Genomic DNA, 23,535 nt, shown 5'->3' with positions numbered 1-23,535 from the left:
CATGTGACTATAGGAGTCTTTACAAATTATAGGAAGATAACCATTAACACTAAGATCACAAGATGAGACAACTGAACTCAAATTAGTCTCACAAAGAGCAAGTAGGTCTGGTGAACTTTGCAAGAGATAAGACTCAACAGAAGAAAAGTTACTTCCAAGACCACGAATATTAGCGAATGATAGGTTTAGAGAACTTGGTAATGACAATGGTTTTTTATGTTTTATAGTTTTTGGTACTTTTGTCATTTTAAACTTTTTAAAGAACTTGACTCAAAGCACAGATAGTACTCTGTACACTATTTAATAGTCTAAGCAATTGCCTCATTACTATTAATAAACCCTAAGCCATAACAAAGGGGTCTAAATATGGCCTCAATAATGCACACCAAAAGTATGAACAAGGACACCTGTATGCGTAACATGACACTGTTAGTACTCTGATATTTTTCAGCTGTTGATGGAACAAGCCTCTCTGAGAGCTACCACAGTGTTCGAGAAACATTACCAGCTGGCCTCAGAACCATAAAACTGAGTTTTAGAACTGTACCCTCTTTAGGAGAGAATAGAATGAGTTGCCTAGTCATAAAAACACAAGACACAAGACACGAGACACAAGCAAAACCCATGCAATTGAGTCAAGAAGATCTAGCACTCAACATCCTTAACTAGAAACAATGTATCAAAAATATATCAGCGCCAGCCTAATAGATGAAGAAGGGGTGTGAGGCTGGTCAACAGATAGAATCTGTTTACTCCTCAAGTCTTCGCCTAGGAGACCTTCCACAAGACAGTAGCCGGACGCATTTAACATCTGCCCAGAGTGAGTATTTTTATGGAGACACCATCTCTCCTTTACTGAACCAAAAGCTTCAAGGCAGGGGTTGTTTTAAGTCAAAGTTGACGTCCTAGCCTTTGCCAAAAAAAGAGTATCCTACAAGGCAGCAGGACATGAAACGGGTTGCACTGGGTTACATGCTACCAGTAGCTGGATAACCTGACCTGATCTTTTTATTTATAAAATTAAAATTTTATGTATTTTATTTTATATTTTGTTGCATGAAAACAAAAATTAAAAAAAAAATTAAAAAAAGTGAAATTTAAAAATATATTAACAAGAATCAGTAATATATATCTTTATTTTTCATTATTTTCAATATTATTTATAGCTTTAACTACTTCAAACTGCATTTCAATTATTTCAAACTATGTTAAAAAATATGACACAAAAAGATTAGTTAATAACTTACGAACAACAAATTCACTGATATTGCTTGACTGAAACATAATGTGTATTTTTGAATTTTCTTTTTTAAGCTGCCATGAAGACATATCAGCCTCTAAATTTATGTTTATTTTTATTTTAATATTTTTAAATGAACTAACTATAATCTTAAATGATTAACTTAAATAAATTAATTAAAAAGATTATAATACAAATAAGCTTAAGCTCTTAACATAAAAAAACTAACAGACACTTGAATCTTTATGAATTGAATTGAATCTTGAACACATAATGTGTGACATTTTATAACAAAACGTTAGAAAAAATTATTGCACGGTTTTTTTAGAGTTAAAGTTTACGAGCCACTGCGAGTCCCAATCTACTACAGAAGTGAGATCAGATTCGAAATGCCTTTTCTTAGCTATGGAGAAAAACCTTTTTGTCAAGACAGGAGTATAAAGTTGAGTCATCAGCAAAAAGAGCCAATTTAGATGTAAGTTTGTCAGGAAAATCATTAATGTAGATAAGAAACAAAACAGAACGGAAGATAAAAACTTGAGGTACCCCAGAAGTTACTGGAAATAAAAAAGAATGTAATTGATGATTTTAATAAAGTGTTTAGAAAGAAAAGATAATCTCATAAAATTTCCCAGGTACACCATATGACGCAAGCTTACGAAAAAGACCAGTATGCCAAACTTTAACGAAAGTTTTAGATATATTTAAAGCAATAGCCATAGCCTCCTTGCCTCCATCTAATGCGTGATAAAATCTTTCAGTTGCAGCAGTTAGCAAATCAGCCGTACAGCAAGAAGATCAAAAACCCTATGGGATGGGATGTTAGAAATTTCTTTATCAAAGACAAAAAGACCTAGCTAATAACAGATAGATGGTTGATCAGATAGTTGGAGGGGTCAGAATGACCCAGAATTCACCAGAGTTTTTAAAATTGGAACCACAGATGCCTTTTTCCACCAAGCAGGAAAACAAGATTCAGTCAAGTACTTATTAAGTAGTTTAGAGAGAATTGAAGGGAGTTCTGGAAAACACTTTTGTAAGACTTTGACAGGATCGTTGTCTGGACCACAAGCTCTGGAGTGATTTAAATGTCTAAAAACTGGTTAACCTGTTTAATTGGAATGGAAGAAAGAGAATAGCCATAAAGTTTAAGAGTTGAATTAGAAGAAAAGTCCTTTGGAAATAGTTCTGCCTTATCCTTGGGAGAGATAATAAGATTAGTCCTATGAATGAGAGATGTAATGTTAGACCTACCTTTGTTAATGACGCTGTTGAAAATTTTATAAAAAGCCCAACTTCTGAGATAAGATAAGAGATTTAATGACCTGGGAATAATGGAGCTTAGCATCAGACAGCACCTTTTTGCATTGATTTCTTGCAATATTAAATAGGTTTTTGTTCATGAGAGAGTTGCTTTTTTGAAAAAGATGAAGAAAATGATTACGAAAGATGTGCAGCTGCACAAAATGGTCAAAACCATAGACCACTGATGCTTGACTTGGAACTGACAAGAAGGAGATAAAGCTTACATTCCTGCCTTGATCCAGGAGATTTCGTAGGAGGCACATTTATCAGCTGAGAGAAAAAAGACATCAGCCCAAAAACTAATGAAAAATGTCACTAAGAAAATCATGGAAGGAATCCCAGTCTGCATTAGGGTAGTAGTAAGTAATGTGATAATAGAACGAGTCCAAAAAAGAAGTATGATATGAAAGATTTAACCATGCAAAGATTTATAGAAATCATTGCATGGTCAAAACCATTTAGAGGAGAAAATAAAAAGACTAAACACAAGCTAGGGTCAGAAACAAGATAGAAATCATGGAGTGAAGGTTAATGAATAGGCTTGTCTGGAAAACCAGTCACAATGTTAAAAAAGGTCAAAGGATTCAAATCTGATTTCATAACAAGTAGTTGAATTGATATGTATGTATACCAGCCAAGCATGTGACTATTAGAATCTTTGAGAATTAAAAGATAGTACCATCAACACTGAGATCTGAAGAAGGAACGATGGAATTTAAATTAGTCTCACAAATAGCAATTAAGTCTGGAGAATTTTAAAATAGATGAGATTTAACTGCTGGAAGTTTGATTCACAGACCACAAATATTTGTAAAAGATATATTAAAATAGTTAAGTGGTGGGGATGGTTTTTTAAATTTCATACTTGAATTATTTTTGGCATGATTTCAGTTTAAAGAGAACTTGACTCATATAGCATCCCAATCAATGAGTTATGCAGTTATCTCAATCCTCCTAAGTAATCCAAAGTCGTAACTTAGCACTCCTTATGTGATCTCAACACCAAAAGGATTAACAGGGACACCATCCATATGCAACATGGGACTGTTAATACTCTTATATTTTACAGCTGTTGACGGAATCAACCTCTTTGAGAGCTACTACAGAGTTTGGGAAACCTTACTACCATCCAACTATAGAACCTTTAAACTATGTTTTAGAGCTGTACTCTTATTAGGAGATAACCTGAAGAGTTGCATAGCCACTATTGAGGAGGCACAAGCAATAATCTATGAATAGAGTCAAGAAGATCCAGTATTCATTATTCTAAGCAGAAAACAATGTAACACAGGTATACATCTGCGCCAGCCTAGTAGGTGTAGAAGGGATTTAAAGTTGGTGAAGAGATTTATTCTGCTTACCCCTAAAGTCCTTGCCTAGGAGGGCTTCTACAAAACAGTAGCTGGATGCAATTAAATTCTGCCCGAAAATAGTATTTATATCAAGACACCATCTCTAGCTTTTAACCAACTAAAAGCGCTAAGGCAGGGAAATTTTAGTTGGATGCAGTTAACATCTGCCCAAGATAAGTATTTCTTTGAGACACCATTTCTAGCTTTTACTCAACCAGGAACCCCAAGGCAGGGAAATTTTAGCTGGATGCAGTTAAAATCTGCTCAAGATGAGTATTTTTATCGAGATACCATCTCTAGCCTTCACACAACCAAAAGCCCCAAGGCAGGGGATTTTGGAGTTTGTTTTTCCTAGTCTTCGTTTTTTAAAAAAAAGCAAACCCTACAAGGCAGCAGGGCATGGTTCAGTTACATAATACCAGTAGCAGGGTATATATGATGATCATAAACCTTACCTGACCTGGAGTAGTTAAAAGAGGTTACTTCCTGTAAGAAGCACTTTAAAACATTGATGGGAATATTTTGGAAATGCACCAGGAAAATTATTACATCTAACAGAATACTAGAGATTAAGGTGAGCGTAGGTTTTATATTTGGAGTTACAAGTTGGTTCCTGAGCTCACACCACATCAGAGATTTCAAACAGAACACAAATATACATAAAGTAACTTATGCATGAGTAAACCCTGTGTCATGCAAAAAATCTAGCCTATCAGTTTTGGATTTGCAAAGATTTCCCAAGTATGTTAAAAAGGATAAAAATGTGTTCTGCTGGAAGGTTAAAAATCAATTTGTTTTTCAAACATAATTTTTAGATTTCTTTCAACTCAAATATAAAACGTAATTCTAAAACATTTACATTTATTTCAGGAATTTTTATAACTGTATCTGCATAAATTAACAGATTTTGAGTTTTTCAAACAAGATGCAAAGTCATTAAAGTAAACAATAAGTAGTAAAGGGTTCAATATTGATTCTTAAGGTACAACACACACAACTTCCTGTTTTTAAAATACAGTTTAATAGATTTTTTTATTCTGAATCTAATCGTAATATTTTAATGTAATGGAAATTTTTGGGTAAAAACTAAAAAAGGTAGTACACTACTTAAATTGGTCAATAAGTAATAAGTAATAATTGATTATTTGTGGCAAGAATTAACAAATAAGTGTTTACTTCCTTAATATTATGGTCACTAGTTCATAAAATAATGATTTACAATATTAATTTCTCTTGAAATTCCTTTCTATTTTTATAAAAAGGAATGCCATTTCTCTCTTTTAATATGTTAATATTAATTTTATCTCCTGCAAACTGATATCAAAAGTAAAAAACCATTTCTATCAACAAAATGCCGAAAAACAAACTAAAGCAAAGATGTTGAAAATGCTTTAAAAAATATATATATTTAAAAACTTGAGATGAACAAGACATGCAACAAATATATCACTAAACAACAACATACAAAACAAATAATATACTACAAAATAAAAAGTATGCATAAAACAATGTAAGGCCTAAAAATGGGGAAAAAAACATTAATGCTAATGCGTAAACATAATTTATGTAGTGATTAAGTAATAAACATTTCCTCAGAGTCGCGTCTATTATTACTGACGTTTCGATGAGGATCAGCACTAATAACTAGTTTATCTTGTCAGACAAACGTCATCGCCACTTATGCTTTACCCCGCATCTTACGTCTGTTCCATACTGCAGTAAAAAAGGACTCACTACAAATAGCCAAAACCCAACCATACCCAAATTTGTAGAACACCAATATTTTTTTGATGATGTGATATTAAAAGTGTAGATCTACTAAACAAACAAAAATAAATAAACCATTTTCTACCACCGGTAGAAAACACTAAGCACAATAAATTAAAATTCTAATAAAAACACCAGAACAAAACTAAAGCAACTAAAGTATGAAAACAGAAAATACTAATAATTTTCATCCTAAGACCATTTAAACCAAATAGGTACTTCCAGCATAAATAAACCAAAAACAATCAAATGGCAATATACCCAATTAAAAACCCTTTTAAAATTAAATAACTAAATCATAAGATAATATAGCTTAAAAATTCTTTGATAATAGTAATAACATGCAAATCAGCTAATAAATAATATAAATACTGTAATAAGACAAAACAAAATATTGTAATAAGACTAGATAAATTTTAGTCATATGGGTAGTTAATAAAAAGTTTTTCGTGTATAATTACAATGATGTAAGGCATGATATAAAATGATTTAAGAAACAAGTAATCAAAAAATCATTGAAACACAAAAATGTTGATAAATGTTGAAAAATGTTATAAAGCTAAGTTTATAAAAGGTTTTATATGAAAATGGCTTCACCAGAACACAAGTAGTCAGTGCGTTCAAAAAAACAGAATTTGATAACATTACTTTATTTCTTTTTAACAACAACATAAATTAATTTTTAATATTATTCTATCAAAATTGTAAACAACAGAAACATTTAAAGTTCCAGTACAAAAGTTTCACAATCACAATCAGCGTTAACTATGTAATCAACTGAACAGTGTTCATCAATTTCTTCAACACAAATGTCAAATATTTCAGTTAAATATTATAACAAAACACACATTTCAATTAAAAATGGTTTAGAATCTGCAATAAAAACATTTCTGCAACAAATTTATCATTTTGATGAACATATCCACAAATCATAAAAGAAACAATGTAAGAATTGGAGGAGAAGCTTTGAAATTGAAGCTGAAACAATGGAGCAAGTTCAAGCAATGGATGAAAAAGGAAAAAAAAAAAAAAAACAGCAAAATATAACATAGACTAGGTAGATGATGCAAGCATACCAAGTAAACAGCAAAAAGTGCTTAAATGTAAAAAAAGCAAAGGTTTTCCATGGTTCAATGGAACAATTTGTGTTGATTGTGGTTTTGCAACCATATGTACAAGGCACTTAGTATTTTCTGCACTAAAAAGTGTAGACTTAGTGCTTTCAATATTGAGTAATAGATAGATATATTTTTATTTTTCTTAATTTTTCTATATGAATTGGTTTTCTCCTCCATTTTTATTGCTTCCTTATGCATTATAAGGGTGACTTTAGTTGAAAAATATATAAATCTGGTCAAAAACTGTTTTTTGTAAAATTAATTTTAAGAAATAAATGCTATATAAAACTTATTTTTTATTATATTATAGAAAACAAAGTTTTTTTTAATAAAAACTCCATGAAAAAAAATAAGTTTCCTATCAAAAACCAATTAAACTTTCTGAATGTTGACCGAATTAGGCTAATTTACCCTATTGAAAAAAAAGTTATAAATAAATTATCTTGTACACACTTTTTTGATTTTTAGTTAAAAAGTCATTTTTATGTAGTAAAATCTAAATAATACTTTGTTTATAAAACTGTTATATAATATAAAATAATATATAAAGTTACAGCATGTATTTTTCAAAAATGTTGTTTTAAGTGTCACTTAAACATATATTATGTGTCACATATTATGTAATACAAACATATACATTAATTTTTTATAATCTAAGTTTTAAACCTTATAATTAACATAATAATATATTAACAATATACCCAGTTGTCCATCCAAAGACTTTAGTTGATATGTGTCAATAGCATTATCATTTACAGCCCTTTTTAAAGAAAAAAAAAAAACTTAATTAAAAGTTCTTATCTCCATATTTATCATTATATACAAATTGTCAATAGTAAAAAAAATAAAAAAAATTGATTAGCATACAAATCTGGTTACTTCACCATTTTAAAAAGGTAAAAGAAAACAGCTTTTGCATAAAATCAATCTATTATCAATCCATGACCTTCTATAACAGACCTTGACATTGTGCAATAAAATTGTCTAACTGAAGGCTAATTTATGATACTGTTCTCCAGGCTTCTTATTATGAATATAAAAGATGTAACACCTTAATATAATGGGATTTGAAACATCACATTCTCTTTAATATGAACACAACATGACTCTGAGGTTTGTGATTCTGGGATTTTGGATTTTGGAATTGGGAAAAATTTAATATAAGCTCAAATGACGTCATGTACTAAAACCCTTAGGAATAAAATGTGCTTGAATAAATAACCTAGTATGTAAATTGCGGTGTATATTATAAAGACTACATGGTCTACTAGAAAATGGAGAAGGCAAGTTTCAAATAAAAAAAGTTATTAGTTTTTTTTAGTATTCATTTATTCTTTTGTTTTAATCAAAAAAAATTTACTCCAAACATTTTTTATCATTCTCTTTAATTTGAACACAACATTTCTTAGAGGTTTGAAAACCCTTTAACTTAAAAACTGTGCAACAACCCGCAAACCTGCACAACTTTATAAAAAAATGGCAAGCTTTTATGATAAATAGCGATTTTGAATGTTTGTTTGATATGGTTAAACGAAGATAGGACAAAGACATAACCTTAGCAGTAAATACTTTTCCTTGCTTCTCCAACAACTTGTATATAATTGCTTCTAAAGCCAATAATTTTGTTGAACAACATGTTCTTTAAACATTTATAGGAGAAAGAACTCTTTAAATAAAATATTACAATTGAAAATAATAGATAAAAGTATTGCAAATTTTACTGAAAATAGACCATTTTAAAATAGACAGTGACCATTTCATAAAAGAAAGTAGTTCTTGACAAAAATCTTGTGCAAGAAATTTAATTTATCAATAAATGGTGTTGAATATCTTTAGAAAAAAATAAATTTAATATTAGAAAAATTTAAAGTCAATAAGGATTTATTTTATTAAGAGTATTATGAATTGTTAATTGAAAATTTACTAGCTTTACACTTTCAGCAACTTTAAGTAAAGAATGTAATGGTATGTTTGATTGGTCACATCCAAAACTCTAGCAATAAAATCAGAGTATGATAAATGTAAAGTTGGAAAATCACTTGAAATTAACTAGGCCATAACACATCAGAAAATAAAACACGGTCCTACTCTTTTCAACCGTGACAATGTCATTACAACTTCTACAACAGTTGGAGGCCTCTGTTTAAAAGAACTATTCAAAAAAACAAAATTAAACAATATTTTACACTCACATTGTTATGTAATCATTTGTCTCTTTTCAATGTCTTCTTTGGCATTTTTGTGTAATATTTGTAACAGTTTTTTGTATTATATTTTATGTCTGATGACAATCTGTGCAAACAGGTCGAAATATAACAAAGAAAAAACTTAGTTTGTACACAGCTGTTGTTTTTTGCTTTACATTTTAAATATTTATTCATGTACAACAAGATTGGACATTGAAACATATATATATATATATATATAAATATATATATATATATATATATATATATATATATATATATATATATATATATATATATATATATATATATATATATATATATATATATATATATATATATATATATATATATATATAATCTAAAATGTTATCTAAATATTTCTTTTATTAAAAATAAAGAACTTTCTTTTTTGCTACTCTCGATTGGTTTAATTAAGGTAGTTTAGTAAAATGATTCCAGAATTAAGTTGAATTTTGTTGAGGTTAATCATAGTTACAAGAAAAATATTCTTATGACTAAATAGCGATGCTGTTACCCTTTCTTTTGATAATAATTTTTGGGAAAATTAGATTTAAAGAATGTTAGGTAAAAGAGCATCCGAAATTATATAGACAAGTATATATAAGTGGGTTACCCAAACGCGTTCTGGCAGATATAAAAGTCAATAGGTTTCCGTTATATTTGCATTTGAATAATTATGGAAGAAAAGAAAAAACTAACTAATTAAGATAAAATTAGGAGTTTTAATTTAGTTGGTTTCGAATGTTTCAAAATTTAATAGTAGATTTGGGATATTTTTTTGAAAAAAAAAAACAACACTATTATGTAAATACCATAAAAAACAACAAATAACATTTCTTAAAATTTTTATAAGAATAACTATTTTTCTTTTGTTTATTTACTTATATACAAATATGGAAAGGTAGAGCTCAATGTTGGTCTTTAATTTGAATTGATGATTTTTATTTTTATTTTGATAAATTTTTAAAGTTGTCATTACATTGAACATTACTAGTAACTTGACAAACTGAAAACAGTGGCTTGATTTCATTGATATTGTAGTTAAAATCTCTGATAAAATATCTTTTCTGCAATTCTTTCAGGAATAACTAATTGAACACCACTTCGAAGTAAATCTTAAACAACTTCTTTGAATAAATGAGCGAATCTTTGTAAATTTGTAAAGAAATAAACATTGTTGATTCAAAGCTCTTATTAAAACTTCCTTCTTATTGATCTATAAATTCTTTCTACAATTTACCATTCTAGTGATTCAATCAACCGACAAAATCATTTAGTGATTCATAAAGTTTTAAAAAAAGATGTTGGTAACAGTTAAATAAGAAGGTGGCATTAAATAAAGTTCTGTAGATCCAGCTGTTTCTGATAAAAAAAAAAAAAAATTGTGTCCATTGTGTCTTCTTAAAGATGAACAACCACATATTGCATAATTTTCACTAATAAAAGCACAAAAGTAACTTGGCAAAATGACAGGCAAATGCTAACAAAAACATCTTTTTGTGCAGGTTCAGAAGTCCATAAATGAAAAGAAAAAAAACAGTATGAAAGAGTTAAAAGAATGCGCTTTTGTATGTTGTTGGAACCAAACTTAAAATCTCTCTTATAACTATGATGTTATTGATATTTATTATTACTTATGATATGAAATAACACAAAGTAAAAATAAATAAAATTCTCCTTGAAAATTGAAACAAATAAAAACAAATCACTTTTTAGCTTTTTTTTTTTTTTTTCTCTTCCATAATTTTGCCTTTATAACTGATTTTATTAGAAAATATTAACCAATAGTATATCAATATAAGTAACAAAAACTTTAGATTTGAATTTTAGATTTAAAATGAAAAGGCTTGTTATTATAGATGGGTTAGAATAATACCATTTTGCAATAATAAACAAAAAAATAGATCTGTTTGGAAAAACTTAAGTAAACATGTACCTTACATCACCAACATAATGTGTTTCCCAAGAAAATCGAACACGGTTGCGTGATACTAAATGAATAAGATTTGTGGCACCTTGTAAGTGTTGAGCTGTTTCAAAAGCTGAATTACCTAATATAAAATAATGAAATAAAATAAAACAAAAAAGTAAAATCAGAAAATAAAATTGAAAAATTGAAAAATCATATAATAAACTTATTAATATATGCGTATTATATTAAAATGAATTATCATTTCTTTATCTTTTTTTAATGATGCAGTGGAGTCCACATACATCAATAAATATTTGAAGGGATAGATTGACTTAAGAAAGATGTTACCATAAATAGAGAAATACAACTTCAAAGTTTTTTGAGGAAACTAAAAGCAAAAGGTCTTTTTAATGATTCTACATATAACAAAATTTATCTGTCTGGATCCCATCCTGCTTCTATCTATGGACTTCCAAAGATGCATAAATTAAATTCTTCTGAGGCTACCATAAACTTTCCATTGTATCATTGTATCCATTTCTATTGGAACCTATAACTACCAACTAGCCAAATTTCTTAGAGATTTATTATCTCCATTATTGAATACTGAATTTTGTACAAAAGATTCATTTTCCTTTGTTAAAGAAATTAGTCAAGTCGATCTCTACAAACATTTTTTAGTATCATATGATGTAACGAGCTTATATACCAATGTTCCGCTTCAAGAAACCATTGAAATTGCAGTCAATTTAATTTTGCTCCATAATAAAAACGTTAAAATTACTAAAATTGATTTAAAAAAACTATTCCAATTTGCCACTTCACAAACACATTTTTTTCAATATTATTCGCCACTTTGCAAACACATTTTTTTTTTAAAGGACAAACTTATGATCAAATCGATGGTGTAGTAATGGGTTTTCCACTAGCATCTGTTCTTGCCAATTTGTTCATGGGTTATTTTTTTGGAAATAAATGGATCAAAAATTTCAATGATGAAAAACCAGTTTTCTATAGGAGATATGTTGATGACATTTGTGCTGCTTTTCAGTCAGAAAATGACGCACATCTTTTTCTTAGATATATAAATAGTAGACACAATTCTATTTCTTTTACTATGGAACAAGAAGTAAATTCAAAAATACATTTTTTAGATGTAACCCTACACAAAACTAATTCTTCAGTTACCACTACCATTTTTCATAAAAAAATCTATCCTGGTCTTCACACTAATTTTTATAGTTTCACTCCATTTTCGTACAGAGTTAGTCTAATCAAATGCTTAATCGATAGAACATTTAAAATTAGTAGTACTAAACTTGGGCTTCACTCCATAACATAGACGACCTCTTTATAGTATTTAAAAGAAACATGTACCTATCTTGGCTCATTTCAAAATTATCTAACTCCTATTTAAACAAGATTAATTCAAATCCTCCAACACAACCAAAAATCAAAGAATCTTTGTCTTATTTTAAACTGCCATTTTTGGGGAAAATATCTGATTTAACTAAAAAAAAAACTGAATTTAATTGTTAAAAGATATTGCTGTTTAGCAAATATTAAATTAGTATTTATCTCCGCAAAAATTTCTATATTCTTTTCTTCTAAAGATCCTATTCCTCTAGAGTTCAAATCGTTCGTGGTGTATAAATTGGTATGCGCAGGATGTAACTCCTGTTATATAGGCGAAACTACTCGCCATCTCAAGACTAGATGTCTGAACATTACAAGAGGGACAAAAAGTCTCATATCTATAAACATCTCCATGCTAATGAAAATTGTTTCATGCAAATAAATGATAAGTTTTTTCTGTGTTAGATTCAACATCTAACAAATTTGAGCTAAAACTTAAAGAAAGTATCTTTATAGAATGGTTAAAACCTGGTATGAATAAACAGGTTAACCATGTACAAATGACACTTTCTGTTTAGCTGCTATTTTTTATACATATTGAGTATCTTTTTAACTCATTCTTTTGTTATTTCCTATTTCTTTTGCATGACATGATAAATTTTTTAATTGATTTTATTGTATTTTTGTAATTATATTATTATTAGTTTGCGCAAGATTAATTATATTTTGTATTGTTTTTTTTTAACACCTTTATAAATATTTTAACAAATTTTAAATATTTAATTTTAACTGAAGATGACTAGTGTTAGTCAAACATGTATATAAAATTAGAACATTATAATAATAAAATTAGAAATATATATATATATATATATATATATATATATATATATATATATTCCTTTTAAATAATTAATTCTTCAGGATGACTTGGTAAATTTTTTAATAGATTTTTTTGTATTTTGTAATTATATTATTAATAGTTTCTACAAAGGTATTTGTATTGATCTTTTATATCATCTTTATAGGTATTTAAATTTTAAATATTCAATTTCTATTGTAAATTTGTAAATTAAAATTACATCAATTTTAAAATATCATCTAAAAGATGACTTGTGGTAGTTAAAACATGTATTGTTTTTTATTAATAAAATGGTTTAAATAATTAAAAAGTTTGTCTTGTTTATTAAACTTTTTGCACTTAAACCAAGATAAATATAACAGGATAAACAAGATAAATGTCTAAATCAATTACTTAGACAAAGAAACCACTAAAATGGTAATTATATCATGCATTTGACGCTGAAAACACGCTGATTTTTAAGCCACATATTTAAGATCTAATTGCTCTGAATTCATTTTTTATTAAAACTAACCAAAACCAACTAATTTTATTAAAATTTAAGTAATTTGCTTATCCATTGTATCCATTGAGTCACATGCATCCTAAAATTCTTTGGTCTTAGCTTCTAATCCAAGCATCTTAGAACAAGTAGATATCTAGTAAAGCATCTTAGAACAAGTAGACAAGCATTTTAGAACTCAGAGCAAGCAGAAGCTTATATTAGTTATTGTTTCCGGAAAGATTCTTTCAAAAAATCCTTTTTAAATTAAAATTTTTTTTTTTTAAAATTTGGAAAACAGTTTCTTCCAAAATTGAAGTGACAAGAAATTTTTCACGTCGCTCCAATTTTGGAAGAATGTCCAGGCATAAATTACCTTCAAAAGCAACAAATAGTGCTCTTTTCCCCCAGCTTTTTGATCTGAATATATTGATTGCCTTTAATGGTTTTGCTAGATTTTTTTATTTTCACTCAAGCAAGCCAAGAAATGTTCATATAAAAGGTCAATTGATTGCTTACCAACTCATAATGTTCTCAAATTCTGTGAGTCTCTGCATTCACACACTCATCTTTAAAAGCATTCTTTAGATGGCAATGCACACAGTATACAACAATTCACACAGAAGATTTTTTAAGCTTGCACTGGTCTCATAGCTTCAAACAAAAATTTCATGTTTTTGTGGTTGTCACAAGATTTCTTGAGGAGTTTTAGAGAAACTTATAACATGTTGTAATGAATGTAAATCACAAAAAATTGATCAGTTAACTTTCAAATTTGAATCGAGCACATGAAACTCAGCTTATCTTATCTGATTCATAAAAAAGACAACCTGTATTATGACTCTTGAATTACTGAAGACTTATCAAGAACTCCACTAGTGCTATGTAGTTTTCCTAAAACAACTGCTTTTGTTGTGAAGATGACAAAGGTTACATTACTTTCTTAACAACATTACTAAAATTTGTAAATTTAGTTATGGTTATAAAGTTTTAATGTGCATCAATTTCATGACATCATCATTTAAATGATTTTTTTTCTTTCATTGTCACATTTATTGAGCATATTTTTTATATTATTTTAAAATGTCAATATTTCTAACTTTAAGTAACCCTAACTACTATTAATATTTGTTTAATAACTTGTGGTTTACAAAAAAAATTGAAAAAAAACTGAAAATCTTGTCACATATTTGATGACATGTCCTAGAAACATTTTTATTACATTTTTAATGCATTAATTTTTATTTCAGAAAATTATTTTTAAAATTAATGACATAAATTTTTTTAACATAACTTTTGATAACCAATCAGTAGTGTGAACCAACTCAGCCTTAATTTTGTTATTTTTGTTTCAAAAAGAGTGAATATTTTTTGCATCTTATTGAAATCTTAGGCTTAGTCACATTTTTTGTTAAACAACTCAAATTTTCCAAATTATTTAACAATCTTTTTTATCATAAATCATAAAATACAATGAATATAGATAATACTTATAGCAAAACCATGATATTAAATTGATTTTGAAAATCCAAATGATTGAACTTGAGAAATGGACTTGCACATGACTTGACAGGAGAGTAAAACTACACATTTTTATTAATTTCAAGAGTTTATAAATTGATTTTAGTTTAAGATTTGGCCTTCGATTAAATTTTGTTAAATTTGACATGTAGTTATGCGCAGAAAAGTAGCTTTATCAAAGTAGATTAAAAATTCAAAACTGTCATTTTTTGACTTGGGCTGTGTTGTAACAATATACGTTCATACATACATGCATTAATATATAGATGAAAGCGATCTAATATTGTAAAAAAAATACATTTTTATTTTTAGTAGGCATTGCAAAACTTAACTTACCTCTTCCAACAATGAGTATACTTTGTCCCTCATATTCATCAGGATCAATTGACATAGTAGGGTAACCCTTTAAAAAAAACCTGTTTTATTAAGGGAAAAATTTTTTATTTAAATAATCTTATTATATAAGATGAATTTAAAAAACAATTTTAACCAACAAATTAAATATGTTAAAATTATATTTAAAGACTTTTGTGAATACTTGTATTAACTACTTGTGTTAATACAAAAGTATTTAACAATTCAAATTACCATAGAAATATTGATTGCTAAAATTAATTAAAAATACTGATAAAATATTGTTAAATGGATTATCATGATTTAAGAAAAAATCAGACAAAAATCAAACAGCAACAAAATAAGAACATTTTGTATAGAAAACCAACTTAATCTTAATCTATCAAATCATATAAAGCACTCTTTGTTATTCAGCAAAGTCAGAAAGTCATTTCCGAACTAAACTTAATCTTGTTTAATTAGAAGAAAATTTTTTTATATTGAGAAAATTGGTTTTTTCTAAAATTTTACTTTTTATAAAAAGTCAGGAAACTTCTACTGATAATGATAGGCTACTGATATAAGGATAACGATAATTTTCATTTACCCGACTAGATTATTTATTTACTAGTCAAAAGAAACATTGTAACAGCAAAACTAATCGACACGAGTTCCTTTCATACCGAAGTACTATCATATGCTGAGTAGGAAGAGCTGGGATTTGAACCTGCAATCCTGCTGCTATGGCCAATAATTATTCTGAACTTTTTAGCAACGCTTTAATCAACTGAACTATCCCAGAATTATTAATATGCAATCCAGTTCTTTCACATGCATGCTTCTTTGCAGGATCTCTAATTTAAAAAACCTTTATTCCATGGGATGCTTGGTTCAGTAAATTTTAGAAATAGTGTCTCAACAAAAATAATTTTTTTAGGGAAAATTAATTGCATTAAGTAAAAAAAGACTCTACTTAGAGATTTTTGCTTATGCCTCTTTAATATTTCACAAACATTCTGTCAGTAGCTGACAGAAAGTTTGTCAAATTATTATTTGCAACTATTTGCAAAAAACTTTTATTCTAATTTGAATCTCTAATCTTATGCCCATACTTTTCTTTCCATTCCAGTGAAACAGGTTAACCCATTGATAGACATTCAAATCACTCCAGTGTCTGCTGCTAAAGTCATATCTCAATCAAACTCTTCTATGGCTTGTGGTCCAAACAACATTCCTGTCACAGTCTTGCAAAAGTGTTCTCTAGAAATCTCTTCAATTCTCTCTAAACTATTTTATAGGTGCCTAAATCTTGCTTTCTTGCCTGCTGGAAAATGGTATCTGTGGTTCTAATTTTTAAAAACTCTGGTGAGCATTCTGACCTTTCCTATTATCACCCAATCAGTCTTTATTAGTAAGGTCTTTGAGTCTTTGATCAATAAACTTCTAACATTCTATCTTGAATTAAATAATTTATTGGCGGAGAATCAATACAGTATTTGAACTTCTCGCTCTACGGCTGATTTGCTCACTGCTGTAGCTGAAAATTTTTATTATGCATTAGATGGAGGTGGAGAGACTAGGGTTATTGCTCTTGATATATCTAAAAATTTCGACAAAGTTTGACATACTGGTCTTCTTCATAAGTTTGCTTCATATTATGTATCTGGGGAAGTTTTTGAGATTATCAAATCTTTTCTTTCTTAGTGCTTTATTAAAGTCATCCTCGAAAGTCAACATTACACATCATATCTAGTAACTTCTAGGGAACTTCAGGGTTCTATCCTTGGTCCTGTTTTATTTCTTATTTAAATCAATTATCTTCCTGACAACCTTACATCTAAATTGGCTCTATTTGCTGATACCTCAATTTTATACCCCTTAAAAAAAAGTCTTTGTTTTTGATTACTTAGAACAGGCAGTTGATCTTGAATCTGATCTCACCTCTGTAACAGATTGGGTTTCACAGCGGCTTGTCAATTTTAACTCCAATAAAACTCAGTTATTTACAGCAAACTATCAAACTACTGTCAATATTCCTATATTAATAAATGGCTACTCTCTCACTTAGTCTTCTTCTTTACATCTTCTTGGATTATTGTTTACTACTGACTCCTCACAGAAACCATATACACAATCAAAGTTAGCATCTGCTAAGGTTACTTCTCTTTATAGTGTTTGCCATTATCTTACTCCTGATTCCATTCTCTACTTTTATAAATCTTTTATTCGCTCCTGTTTTATTTGCTGATACCTCAAAAAAAGAAAGAGCATCATTAGGCTGTTTTTCCTAATGATGCTCTTTCTTTTCTAGGCAAGATCCAAAAATGCATTGTAGAGGTAGTTGGACTCGCTTTATCTGCTAAGTATACATAGTTGACCCTGCTTTATTTGCCAAGCTTATGCCTCTCTCCCATATTCATAAAGTTGCATCTCCTTTTCTTTTCTACAACTACTATCATGATCATTGCTCAAAGGAGCTATTATCGATAGTTCCACAAACCAAAATTATTTTGACTTGACTCTTTCTTAAACAAATTTTCATCCTTTTACTGTATCTGTCTCTGCATTCTCTAAAAAATTTTATGCGCCTAGTTTTTTCCCCAGCATTTCAACCTTTTGAAACTCTCTCCCTTCTTTTTATTTTCCTGACTCATACAATACATAGTTTTTTGTCCTGGCTCTTTAACAATGTTCTATTTTTTCAAGTAACTCCTAACTTAATAGTGGCTGCTTGCAACACTGTTGGGAGTGAATTTTATTTAATATGTATATATATATATATATATATATATATACACATATATATATATATATATATATATATATATATATATATATATATATATATATATATGTATACATGCATATATATATACATATATATATATATATATATATATATATATATATATATATATATATATATATATATATATATATATATATATATATATATGTATATATATATAAATATATACATAACACCTGTTCCATAAAATTTGAGACTAACTTGAATTAGCGATATTTAATTCGAAAGCTTGATAAAATAATTAGTATTTGGTATCAAATGAAAGCTCTATCTTTCCTCTTTCAATTAGCATATAAATTCTCTGATTATTTTTTGTTTAGATAACAATTTAAAATGCCAAATCAACAAGCCCTAAAAAGTTGTGTGTATATATTTTTTATAAAAAAAAAGATGAAGATGGAAAACACGTTGTTTGGAACCATTTCAAGACGGAGGGCTACTCAAATGCTACAATTTATAGATATATGAACAGTTACGATCAAAGTAAACCATTCGGTCTCAAAGCTGGAAGTGGAGGAAGGCCTACACTTAATACACAAAACAACCGCGTCAAACTAAGGAAAATGTTTAACAATCAAAGAGGTGTGTCACTTTCAAAGGTTTCTAGAAGACTTGGTTGTAGCAAAAGCACCATCAGACGTATCTTAAAATGCTTTAAAAAGCCGATTCTTTGTTATAAAAGAAAAAAAAGACCAAGCAATTCCTGAACAGAGGCTTAGGGGTCGCCGAAAATGTGGTCGACTTTATTCAAAATATCGCAACCATGAATTTATTATTGACAATGAGTCATACTTTACTTCTTCAAATAGCACACTGGCTGGTAATAATACATACTATTCAAATGATCAAAAATTGACACCAGACATTGTTAAGTATTATGATGTTGCAAAATTTGAAAAAAATTACTTGTATGGATGGCCTTTGAGGGATTACATTTATTTAAATTTTTGCTTCTGGCCAAGCGGTAAACCCAGAGATCTATTTAAAAGAGGGTTTACAAAAGCGCCTGCAACCTTTTATTAATAAATATTATCGAGACACCAAGTTTATCTTCTGGCCCAATTTAGCAATATCTCACTATGCTAATTCGGTAACAAAATGGTTAAAAACCCAGAAGATACCATTTATTCAAAAAAAAGACAATCCAGCAAACTTACCAGAAGCTCGTGCTATAGAGGATTTTTGGGCAATGCTTAAGTGGGATGTGTACAAGAATGGATGGTCTACAAATAATATATCAAACCTTGAGCGTCAGATTCGTTATTGTGCCAGTAGACTTGACCTAAATGCTGTACAAAAGCTGGTACAAGGTACCAATACCAGACTTGATCAAATTCGAAGATATGGAGTCTTGTGATAAATTTTTTTTTATTTTCCTATTCTGTATATTTAATTATAAGAACATACCCAAAAAAAAATTTTTTTTTGTGTTTAAGTTTTTATTCAAGTTTAAAGCCAGTCTCAAATTTTATGGAACAGGTGTTACTTATATATTTAATATATTCATAGTATTAATATATATTTTCAATATATATACATATATATTTATATATATTTATATATATATATATATATATATATATATATATATACATATATATATATATATATATATATATATATATATATATATATATATATATATATATATATATATATATATTCAAAATAATCTAAAAAAAAGAGTACTTGTTAATTCATAAACTAAACTTACCACTGTATGCTCGAATCCTTTAGCTTTTGAAGGAATATTTTCTACCCATATACCAGTACTAAAAGATTAAAGTTAATTTTTAGCAAGTAATAAATAAGTAAAATTAATTTGTAAATTCTAAAATAAAAAAAACTTTATAATTTTAAAAAGCCTTTTATAACTATTTTAGTTTTTTTGTATTTTATTTAAAAATTGTCTACAAATAGATATCAGTCAACAACAGGGTTTGAAACTCTCCACTCTCTAAATTAGATACAAAATTTATTTATAAAATTTTAAATACTGCTTTAAATAACAATATTTTTTGTTAAACTTTTTTCACATGAGCAGCTAGTATTTTTCAGGTCAGGTTCAGAATCATCATGATCACTCTGCTACTAGTAACTTGTAATCCAGTACAACCTGCTTTATGTCCTGCTTGACCTTTTCTAGACATTAACTAGAAAAAATAAATTAAATACCCCTGTCTTGGGGCTCTTGGTTGAGTAAAAGACAATAGATGGTGTTTTGATAAAAATACTCATATAGGGCAGATGTTAAACAAGCTACTATCTTGTTGAAGACCTCCTAGACAAAGACTTTTGGGGTAAACAGAAAAATTATGTTGACCAGTTATGTACCCTTTTTACATCTATTATGCTAAACTGTGTTTCATTGTTTCCTGCCTAAAATGATGAATGACAGATATACTTGACTCTACTTATAGATTTTTGCTTTGTTATGCTTTTCCCTTCTTGATAGTGTCTATGCAACATCAACTAATGAGGATACAGCTCTAAAATTTAACTTGGTTCTACCGGCTAGTAGTATGGTTTCCTGAGCCCTATGGTAGCTCTTAGGGAGACTGGTTCCATTAACAGCTGTAAAATATCATATTTTGTAAAGATTTCATACAAATAACTTTTCTTTTATTAACATACCAAGATCTCTATTTTTTACATCTAATATTTTTTTTATAATCTTCAAATCTACTTACCTAATAATTAGATACTTGCAGGCGTAAACTCCACTTTTTTTATCTTTCAAAATGTATTTGTTATCATTTTTTGAAACATCCACAATGTATGTATTGTATTGAACTTTTAGCTTGAGTGTTTCTGCATAATCCTTAAGGTACTTTACCTTTAAAATATATAAATCAAATTTTAAACTATAACTATACATAGTTATAATAATTACATATATAATAATAATTACATATATAATAATAATTACATATATAATAATAGAATAATAATAAAAATTCAAACTTACTGCTGAACATTTTTACAACTTAATTTTGAATTTACTAAAGTGACTATTAATCAAAATTACAAAACATACCAACGTATCCGCATGAGGAAAAAAATCTTTTGAATATTTGGTGAATAACAAGCTATCATTATCACTGAGGAGTGAATTCCAATCATGTCTAAGATTAAATTCTTTGTTCGTTTTCCCTAAAATTAAAATGTGTAAAATAGACAACTTTTAAAATGCTGAAATTTCTTTTTTTTTTTACAAAAAACTAAAAACTAACATCAATTTTTAATTTCTAGACCTTACAATACCATCTTTTAATTCATGTAATAAACCAAAATTTTCTAAAAATGACGTAAAAATAAAGACCTAGTTGTTAATAATCTTTTTTCCCCTAGAATTACATCTGAAAGATGTAATTCTAGAGGGAAAAAGATTATTAACAACAAATTTTTTTCTTTTAATAGATTATTAACAACGTAAATTTGTGGATAAAATGGGTGCTCACTAAACTATCATTTTTCAAATAATTAGAAAAATAACTAATCCAGACTTGTTTCCAGTCCAATCAAAGCTAATTAGGCTACTGGATAATCTAGTTTTATATTACTTCGGCTTAAATTTGAAGTTAAACTTCGGACAAAAAAATTGAGTCATATAAGAATTATTACCTTGGTAGATATTATGGGATTAAAGTTACGGTAAAGTTACACTTTTTATTTCAACATATAAGTTTTTTATGCTACAAGCTCCCAAGGTTGTCCACTAAAGAAATTTAATATCCTACTCTTTCATAAAAAAAGCAAGAGAAATTAAATGACAACTATTGAATACAACATAGTTATTAATACTTAAGATTAAAAAATCTTACAATTTGTTAAATACTCCTAATTAATTTTATTTATAATTAATAATTTTATTAATATTTTCTTTTATTAACTGTTAAGTTTTAATCAAAAAATTTTGCTCAAATATTTTATTTATTTCTTAATTTTTATTCAAACTATTTAGTTGTTGTATATTGTTAATATTGTTATCCTTAGGTGTAACACAAACTTTTTTTCCATTGGTTGCAGGTGTTGCAACTTATTGTGCAAAAACACCAGTTTTGATTATTAGTTATACTCCTAGTATAAAAACAAAAACAAATAAAATAGAAAAATATATCTGCATGGTACTTAATTAAAAATGCACAAATGATGCTTATCATGAACCATGCTCATCGTTTAGAACAAAATATATTTGTTCTAAACTAATCAATGACAAGGTACATTCACAGATATCCAAAAAAACCAAAATTTTAAAAATTAAGAAACCTGCTAGGTGCAAAAATCTAGCTGAAAATTGGCTTATCTTAACAGCAGCGTGGAAAATAAGAAATCAAATGAATAGTTTTTTTTTTTTGACAGTCAAATTTTTTAGTTTTTTTGTTTATTTTTTTTTTATGTTAAAATTTTTTCTTTGTAATAGTACTTTGAAGAACATTCATAAAGCTTCATGAATGAACTTTAATTATACAAAATTAAATTTTCATATTATTTTAATAATGACAATTTTAAATAAAATCCAAGTTTTTTTTTTAAAGTGTAAATGGCCAATTGATACTTTTTAATTAGGGTTCGGAAAATGTGTCTACGCAGACAAAATATGCGCATATCTATAACGAAAACGAAAAATTTAAATTATCTGAATCAAATGTCTGAATAATATTTGCTGTGTATAATATTTGTCAATTAATGCTAATTAATGGGTTCAGGGATGTTAAAGAAAAAAACTACATGTTTCTTTCAATGCACACAAAAATTATTAGATAAAAATTTTAAAAAAGATAAATTTAGTACATATTCAAATATATTTTAAGTAGTAAAATTAATTATATAAAATTATTATTAGATTATTAACTTTTAATTGTATAATTATTAATTTAAAGCAACGTTTTAAAAATAAAGATAAAAACCAGGCAGTTTTGAAAAAAAAAAAAAAATTTGCTTTAACATCTTTTGGTTTTTAAACTTTTTGCTTTAACAACCTGCTAGCAATTAAAGTAGCATATCATAAACAGTAAACAATGATTGCTTTTTTAAAATTTAAAAAATTTTACGAAATTTTAGTATATGCATTTTCCAAACAACATCCTAATTATTTGTCAAATCTTGTTTTTTAAACTCTGAATTTTTTTTAACCGGTCAACCATTATTGGCAAGAATTCATTTTGGGAGGTCAAAAGAGCAGTTTTAGTCATTTTGGGTGGTCATTGACCGCTGACCGGCCATATTTTCCATGCTGTTTAACAGTGCGATGATTTTAACCACTCAA

At 27.8% G+C, this 23,535-nt stretch overlaps 1 protein-coding gene across 1 annotated transcript in view; it reads right to left on the bottom strand.

The window, feature by feature from the left end:
- Positions 1 to 23,535, bottom strand: part of LOC100205170 (FAD-dependent oxidoreductase domain-containing protein 2) — a 58,915-nt gene that overhangs the window by 16,074 nt on the left and 19,306 nt on the right. The window contains exons 5-11 of the mRNA XM_065802729.1: positions 21,304 to 21,419; positions 20,957 to 21,102; positions 19,981 to 20,038; positions 15,461 to 15,527; positions 10,929 to 11,043; positions 7,484 to 7,542; positions 1,248 to 1,337 (exon numbers count right to left, since the gene is read on the bottom strand). Coding sequence (XP_065658801.1) covers positions 1,248 to 1,337; positions 7,484 to 7,542; positions 10,929 to 11,043; positions 15,461 to 15,527; positions 19,981 to 20,038; positions 20,957 to 21,102; positions 21,304 to 21,419 — 651 coding nt within the window. The remainder of the gene's footprint in view (positions 1 to 1,247; positions 1,338 to 7,483; positions 7,543 to 10,928; positions 11,044 to 15,460; positions 15,528 to 19,980; positions 20,039 to 20,956; positions 21,103 to 21,303; positions 21,420 to 23,535) is intronic.

Source organism: Hydra vulgaris, chromosome 08 (genome assembly GCF_038396675.1).
Source record: "Hydra vulgaris chromosome 08, alternate assembly HydraT2T_AEP".
Taxonomy (NCBI): domain Eukaryota; kingdom Metazoa; phylum Cnidaria; class Hydrozoa; order Anthoathecata; family Hydridae; genus Hydra; species Hydra vulgaris.
The sequence above is the reverse complement of the archived record's forward strand: the minus strand, read 5'-3'. Positions and strand labels throughout refer to the sequence as shown.